Source organism: Medicago sativa, chromosome 8 (genome assembly GCF_051527215.1).
Source record: "Medicago sativa cultivar Bolivia chromosome 8, Bolivia_mono, whole genome shotgun sequence".
In the NCBI taxonomy this organism is placed as follows: Eukaryota; Viridiplantae; Streptophyta; class Magnoliopsida; order Fabales; family Fabaceae; genus Medicago; species Medicago sativa.
This window is the reverse complement of record NC_140756.1, coordinates 18,901,463-18,909,930: the sequence shown is the minus strand read 5'-3', so window position 1 is coordinate 18,909,930 and position 8,468 is coordinate 18,901,463. Positions and strand designations below refer to the sequence as shown.

General features: G+C 33.6%; 1 protein-coding gene and 1 long non-coding RNA gene across 2 annotated transcripts; both read right to left on the bottom strand.

Annotated features, from left to right (window-relative positions):
- Window positions 1-1,511: 1,511 nt before the first annotated feature.
- LOC146897547 (uncharacterized) lies at window positions 1,512-2,644 on the bottom strand. Its single transcript, XR_015022402.1, has 3 exons — window positions 2,441-2,644; window positions 1,990-2,343; window positions 1,512-1,903 (listed from the first exon to the last, which is right to left on the bottom strand). It is a non-coding gene; the product is annotated as an uncharacterized LOC146897547 (long non-coding RNA).
- Window positions 2,645-3,362: 718 nt separating this feature from the next.
- LOC146897546 (replication protein A 70 kDa DNA-binding subunit A-like) lies at window positions 3,363-4,503 on the bottom strand. The gene is made up of 5 exons (XM_085736435.1): window positions 4,354-4,503; window positions 3,983-4,247; window positions 3,767-3,863; window positions 3,543-3,670; window positions 3,363-3,451 (listed from the first exon to the last, which is right to left on the bottom strand). Exons 1-5 carry the CDS (start codon window positions 4,501-4,503, stop codon window positions 3,363-3,365), a joined length of 729 nt encoding a protein of 242 aa, XP_085592561.1.
- Between the last annotated feature and the right edge of the window lie 3,965 nt (window positions 4,504-8,468).

Below are 8,468 nucleotides of genomic sequence, written 5' to 3'. Positions count from 1 at the left end.
AAAGGCGGTGGAATTTGATCCGCAGCGGAACTCCGCCGACCCAATTGTCAGTCCAAAAATAAGTATTTAGGTCATTACCTACCACCCGCCTAGTGTTATCGTCAAACCAGCTCCCCACTCCCGACCCAACCCCTTCCGAATGTTACACATCGTCCTCCACCACCCTGATGCGTGCCTACCCCCTCCTGAATCCGACCTCCCACCTCGCCATACCGAGCCTTTAACACTCGATACCATAACCCTTCCTTATCCACCAACAACCTCCAACACCACTTTCTTAACAAAGATAAATTAAACACAATTAATATTTGATTTTTATCATTTTCATACAATCTTTATATTCTACGGTAAATTATCTTATTCATCTTTGTTTATTGAATGATTTACATTTTTAACTTACTTTGATTCTCATTTTCCTTTGCAGGTTTAGTTCGTTACAATTTATCTAAATCTCAATATAACGGTCTTTCTTTTATTTAACTCGTGTGTTTTTTCTCATACGTGGACCGTGACAAATCACAATTCATACAATTTTTTTTTTTTTGAGAGAACATACAAATTTGAATTTCTAAATTTTTTTCTATAATCTAAATTGGATATTTTGAAAATAATATACTTCAATGTTGATTAAAAATTTCAATATAGTCAAACTTTTAATTTCTCTACATAACCTCCATTCTTTTGAGTTTTATGTGAATAGCTATTGCATATTCGAATGCAGATAATCAATCCTCCATTCTTTTGAGTTTTATGTGAATAGCTATTGCATATTCGAATGCAGATAATCAATTGGTTGTGAAATACACACTCATTTGATTTGAATTTGAACAGTCTACCGTTAAATGAAATATGTCGCCTATTTTATAATTAAAAATGTTATGATATTTAGCTTTATTGTTGCAGAAAAAGTTTAAGGAAAACACTTAGTTACTGTATTATTTAGGTAACAATATTTGTTACTTATCAACTAGAACGCCGACCCGTGCATCGCACGGGTCTCACGGGCCGGAATAATTTGATACATAATAAAACGAAGAATTAATTAAGTTTTTAGTCCATATAAATATATCAAATTTCGTTCTTAGTCCTCATAAATTTTTTTGATAGATTTTGGCTCCTATAAAAAATTTCAGCATGTAGTTTTAGTCCCTATTAAATTAAAATTTGTTTAATTATGCTTAAAATTTTAAATTTTTTAATGATTTTTTACATACTTGTTTAAAACATTATAAAATGTTCCTTCTCTTAAACACATACTAAGCAAAGGCAAGCATACTAACTTGGTTTTGTCAATCTGTACTTTTAATTTAACCTGTGAATGCGCGGGATCTAGTTACTCAAGCCAAATCAGTATTGAGTTTTCTTCATCAAGCATACCAACTTGGTGAATGACTATCTAACATTCAGAAAAATATTAACACCTTCCGGAGGTAGATCTAAAAATAAATTTCGTACATTTAGAGGTCGAAGCGCTAATAAAAAACAATGATAATAAATTTTTTAAATAATACTTATGCCAATAAATAAATTTATTTAGGTGGACTGGAAAAAGTTTCCTTAGCTAAGTAAATATAGCCGACACAGCAACTTGAAGAAAAAACCAAACTGTAAAAAACAAAAGGAAAAAACACAGATTATTTAATGTCTGATTTTGCAGATTGAAGGAATTCGATAACAAAGCAAACGGCTCCAGCATTCGAGCAAGCTAAACATCTTTGTCGTCCTTGTGCTCAATTTTGACACGAACAACTCTGGTAGGTTTTGTGACTGACGTCTGGCCAGCTTCATCATCATCAACAGCCACAGAGTCAATGCTATTAGAGGACCTCTTAGCACCTGTTTTGGTGGTTGGTGTGTCAATCACACATGTATTGCTGCATGAGTCCTCAACCTCTGGTACATCCTGCAGACATTGGCGACAAACAATTTGATCAATTGTATTACGGATTAAACCTTTACGGACTCATGAAAGATTAATATAATAATTACCATCTGAACATTTGAATTGTTTGGCGTAACACCATCCACACTAAGCTCAACAACAGATCCATCGTCAGGTTTCTATCACGTCTACATCAATAAAGGGAAGCAATTAGCAACACGATTCTTCCTTTATGTGCATTATTCTATAACAATTATAAAACCGTAATATCAGTTATGTTCTACCTTCAAATTATACTTAAACATAAACTGCTCAATGACACCAACATCATCAGATGCCTTCTTTACGGCATAATTCCGATACTTCTTTACGACATTTCCTTCACCAACCTCAACCTTGGAAAGAATTTGCTTGTCAATCAGCACATTAAAATCAGCAGGATAATCATTGCCTACTGCTCCCTGCTCAAAAATAATAAAATGTTAGTACAAATTTTCGTCGGTAGATATACCTCATATATAGACCACACATTTATACAATTATATAATACACGACTACCTCATCACGTTCATTGATCAAGTCTTGCACATTACGCCCAATAAACTGGGTCACCTGGCGATCAAAAAGAACAAAAGTAGTGGACCCTGTGTCATCCATCACGATGACATGCAGCTTGAACCTATCAAATAATCAACTATATCAATACAATTCCACGCATGATAAAAACAAAAATTATATTCGGATAAAATTTGTTTACCTTGGGACTGCACCCTTGTAAGTTTTACACTTGCGACAACAGAGCACTCCGTTGTCAACGGTGGCCAATAAAGCACACTGGGTGCAAGATCGAAAGTACCAATCAACCCCAGTTTCGATCTCACATATAGTGACAAGCACCGAACCTTGACAGATCTGTAAATATTTCGTAGCCTTTTGCATAAAAATATTGAACAAAAATAACAAAGATGAATCCAAAAATACATCTAAAAATTTCATTAAACAGATAGTCACCTCAGTTGACTCAATCATGCTTTCAATTGTCATTCGGTTGGTGTTGAGCAAGTCATCTGAAAAAGACGCGGAGCTGTTCGTTGAAATCTGGCTGACACTTCGGGTTAACTGTATTGATGCATTTTCCATTCTAATAAAAGGGCACCAATGTCAATAGAAGAGTAGCGAGACTCAAGTAGCAAGGTAAGGGACGACAACATATAACTCATGTAACCTATTAATAATAATTGGACAATAATATTTGACAGTGTTACTATTAATATTGTGCTGCCCTTTTCAGTGTGCACATCTTCTCAAACTTTCTTACTTATTACAAATTCTAACATGCCATCAGAAAACTATTGTTAGTGGATATCTTTAGGGTCGTATGCCAAATAAGCTACCCATAAACGATGGGAGGACCTCCAGACAACTTAATTACAACCAAAAAAACTTGCCTTTATTCTATAACATATAAAAATGTAAATGGTTACCCTGTCATGTACGCAACGACTTCAGGCAAATCGCCATTAAGTATCAGCTTAGTCCCATTAAAGGCATTAGCAACTCCCATAGCACCTAATTTTTCAAAAATTCAACAGCAAGTGAACATAATTTCACATTTCATTCTTGATATCAGCAGAAAGCACAAACTTAAAACATGACATACCTAAATACATGCGTGTCTTGCAGAACTGCAATATCAATATAGTAGGTGTGTGGTTATCATGGTTGCCAAAAAAGGTCACAATTTTGTCAGCATGTTCACCCCAAAGAGAGCAATGCAAGTGGTTGTTTCTGTAATAAAATATCAACAAAATATCAATTCAGAAACATAAGGTATATTAAAATTATATTACATGAACCAGATACAAATAAACAGACAAAGCTTACTTAAGATCCTCTAAAGTGAGATCAATAACCTTGCTTTTCCTTCCATCCTTTTCAGTTTCCCTTATATCACCTCTTTCAATTACATGACCAATAACATCTGAAATTACGTATACAAAAGCAAAAACAAATAACAAATATATGAAATTCCTAAAGGAATGCTTATAGGTAGTAATAATATACAACGCACATTCAAAATTGAAGTCTTTGAAGTCTTACCCATAGACACTTCCTCAACAATTGAAGAGAGAATTTCATTGAATGGCTTGAACTCAAAAACGTTCATAGGGATAGCAGGCGAGTGTACTTTGGTAAAAGTTGAATTGTACATCATACTAAGCTTATGTTTGTGTGAAGTTACCTTATAAGGACCTTCATTAAAACCTACAATTGCATTTTCAAGCTGATATGTACCCCCTTCTTCAACCATGGACCTGAACCTTGCCACCAAATCTTTTCTAGCTGTGGCGTGAATACGTCCACCCTATTGACGACAACAACATCAGTAAACAGCTGGTTAAATTACATAACTAAAAAACAATGATGACATTAGTTTAATTTTAAAGCTAAGAGTGCAAACATGTAAAAACCTTTTCATCGACCAGTAACATGTTCATGAAAATGATGCTAGTGGGGACCTTCTTCTCTCGAATCAACCAAATGTGAGCAACTCGCACACACATTTTGAGGTTCTTTCTTCCTCCAAAAACAGCTAAGATTGGAGTGTATTTGGCAGACATCATTGGCCGGTTTTTTCCTTTCCAAGAAAGAGAATGCTTGCTTAGATTGAGAAGGTCTGGCTAATAGGTTATGATGTATTTATAGAAAAAGGTGCAATACGTGTGAGTAGGATATGATGGTTGAGCAATAAAGAGTATTACTTATCACGTTAAGCACAAAATAGTGGAACAAAATTAGGAAATGGCCAACATTTTAGGATAAGGATTAATATGAATCAGCCTGAAATTAATATTGATATAGTGTGTTTACTATGGATTGGCATCTTGATAAGCATGAAAGATTGAAATACTTGCTATTTTTAGGAAATAGCATAATTTGTTGTGCACATTGTGTTGACTTCTATGCATAAAAAATAGGCGATTTTGTTTACTAAAGATTGACATACTGATAAGCATGGAAAAATAGGACATTCTGTTAACTAAAGATTGACACATTGATAAGGATGAAACACATGACACAAATTAATATGAAAGAGTTTTTGCGTAAAACAGAAGAGATAATAGGGCCAATTTGTTTCGGAAGTAGAGATAAATATGAAATAGTTATTTCGGAAAACAGAAGAGATAAATATGAGACAGTTGTTTCGGAAAAATAGGGCTATAGATTAATATGAAATAGTTGTTTCGGAAAACAGAAGAGATAAATATGAAATAGTTGTTTCGGAAAAATAGGGCTATAGATAAATATGAAATAGTTGTAGGGCCAATTTGTTTCGAAAGTAGAGATAAATATGAAATAGTTGTTTCGGAAAATAGAAGAGATAAATATGAAATAGTTGTTTCGGAAAATAGAAGAGATAAATATGAAATAGTTGTTTCGGAAAATAGAAGAGATAAATATGAAATAGTTGTTTCGGAAAATAGAAGAGATAAATATGAAATATGATCAATGGCTAAAATTGAATGGCGCCTAAATGTGCGAGATCCAATGGCTTAGAAAAGTGGAGGGAAAAATGGGGGGAAATATTAGGGTTAGGGTTAGCTTGGGGGGATAAGCTGAAGTAGAGATAAATATGAAATAGTTGTTTCGGAAAATAGAAGAGATAAATATGAAATAGTTGTTTCGGAAAATAGAAGAGATAAATATGTAATAGTTGTTTCGGAAAATAGAAGAGATAAATATGAAATATGATCAATGGCTAAAATTGAATGGCGCCTAAATGTGCAAGATCCAATGGCTTAGAAAAGTGGAGGGAAAAATGGGGGAAAAATATTAGGGTTAGGGTTAGCTTGGGGGGATAAGCTGAAGTAGTAGAGATAAATATGAAATAGTTGTTTCGGAAAACAGAAGAGATAAATATGAAATAGTTGTTTCGGAAAAATAGGGCTATAGATAAATATGAAATAGTTGTAGGGCCAATTTGTTTCGGAAGTATAGATAAATATGAAATAGTTGTTTCGGAAAATAGAAGATATAAATATGAAATAGTTGTTTCGGAAAATAGAAGAGATAGATATGAAATAGTTGTTTCGGAAAATAGAAGAGATAAATATGAAATATGATCAATGGCTAAAATTGAATGGCGCCTAAATGTGCAAGATCCAATGGCTTAGAAAAGTGGAGGGAAAAATGAGGGGAAAATATTAGGGTTAGGGTTAGCTTGGGGGGATAAGCTGAAGTAGAGATAAATATGAAATAGTTGTTTCGGAAAAATAGGGTTATAGATAAATATGAAATAGTTGTTTCGGAAAACATAAGAGATAAATATGAAATAGTTGTTTCGGAAAATAGAAGATATAAATATGAAATAGTTGTTTCGGAAAATAGAAGAGATAAATATGAAATAGTTGTTTCGGAAAATAGAAGAGATAAATATGAAATATGATCAATGGCTAAAATTGAATGGCGCCTAAATGTGCAAGATCCAATGGCTCAGAAAAGTGGAGGGAAAAATGGGGGGGAAAATATTAGGGTTAGGGTTAGCTTCAGGGGTTAAGCTTTAGTAAATAAGATGAAAAAAAATCATAATAACAATATATCATTTACATCTAAAAGTTATGTTGTATTCCTTCAAAAAAAAAAGTTATGTTGTATTAAAAATATAAATTGATCTCCCATATATTTTACCGTTCGATGCACGGGTAGATGTCTAGTTTAATTTTCATTAAAAAAATAGTATTACTGCAATATTATAAAATCTTAAAAAATTCCTATACATTAATTGCAAGTTGGGATTGCTCTTTAGGCACTCAACAATTTCTCATAAAAACCTATTGAATGACAATTAACTACAGTTCGCTACAAATGGTAGTTACCGTTAACTACTGTTTGACACTTTAAATCAGCTAAATTACTTTTTAATTCGGTTTAAAAATCTCTTCGAACAAGAGTTAATCGTCGTTGGAGGTATTTTAGATAATTTGAGGTGCATGATAGCAATTGTTAGGTGCCTAAAGAGCAACTTCCTTACAAGTTTATGGTGAAAGGCATGGCAATGGGGCGGGATGGGGACGGGTTTTACCTTCCCCGTCCCCGTACCCGATTCTCAAATACTTACCCGTTACCCTACCCATACCCAACGGGGACGAGAAATTGAATCCCATCCCCGTCCCCGACGGGTTCGGGTATCCCCGCCCCATCCCCGTCCCTGCATTGAATAATTTATTTTAATAAAAAATAGAAGTTTTTTTGCATCCCCAAGATCAACGTTGTAATATATTATCCAACAATACACTCACTTTAACATTGTTAGATGGAATGATTTAGTTGATCCTTTAAATATCAATGGTAGTTTTTATTAACATCACAATTATCAAACAAAATAACATGACATATCAACATAAAGTAATTTTTTACATTTGGGACAGGTTTGGGTATGGGTTCGGGGTGGGTACCTATATACCCGTTACCCGTCCCATACCCGTGTTTTGAAATCGGGGAAACCCATACCCGTACCCAAACCCAGTCAAAACGGGGAAAACCCGTCAAATTGGGTTTGGTTCGGGTGGGTAACCGCGGGTCTGGGTTTAGTTGCCATGCCTATGCATGGCCCATTTCAGTTACATGTTAATTCTATAGGACTCACTTTCTACATGCCTGATTTTGATTGTTGTTTTTCCCACTCTACTGGTTTCTCTTGTGCCCTACAAATTTCGGACTATATACCGAAAAGCATAAAATACGTTCTAAAATCTTCCAGAACAATTCAAAAACCCTCCATTTTTTTTGGATTTTATAATTCAAATAGAGTGCGTGAGAAGATTAAAGAGGGAGAAAAGAAACAATCTTATTTTTTTCCACTACATACATCCAGTCTAGATGTTTTAAAAGTTTATAAGTATGTGTCAAGAACAATTATTTGAAAATAAATCTCTCAATCCTAAAAAAAAAAACTTTTAAAAGTAAACTTTCAAATGACCAAGGAATAGTGAAAAAGGGAGGTGCGGAATTTTTTTTCTTAGTCTAAACAGTGACAAATTTATCATTTTGATTATGGGTCCGTATGGAATCCAAATGGTCCAAGTTCTTTACTTATCCTAAGTTGTACGCGTTAGAATATGTGAGAGATCGTGGATTCAAACTCGCATCTCAACATACGAAACATCTTAGTAATTTATAATTTATGTAGTTTAGAAAAATTATGTAGTTCAATTACACACTTTCAGAAAATATGGAACGTTTTTCATTGAAAAATGATATTATCACATCGAAGTTTTGATGTCAAATATTGTAGCTTCCTTTAGTTTTTGTGCGTATTTTATAGAAGATAAAATATAAGAGATAATGTAGTGTTTGCATTTTGATGTTTAAATATCGACCTTTTTTAATAGTGATGAAAAAAAACCACCAACATAACATTCATACCATGGAAAAAATATATTCCCTTTAGTCACTATTATTAGCAAATATTCATTTTTAAGATTCATAAAATAATTACTGTGTTTGATTTATAATATAATTCATATACATCACCCCCGTAAGTATAACTTAGTTGATAGGAACAATGTATTATAGGATCGGGTTT

Coding starts and splice junctions, on each gene's coding strand:
- LOC146897546 (XM_085736435.1), bottom strand. CDS start 4,503: ATGTCTGCCAAATACACTCCAATCTTAGCTGTTTTTGGAGGAAGAAAG. Junction 3,864..3,982: donor TGTTGAGGAAGTGTCTATGG/GTAAGACTTCAA, acceptor ACGTAATTTCAG/ATGTTATTGGTCATGTAATT. Junction 3,671..3,766: donor CTCACTTTAGAGGATCTTAA/GTAAGCTTTGTC, acceptor ATTTTATTACAG/AAACAACCACTTGCATTGCT.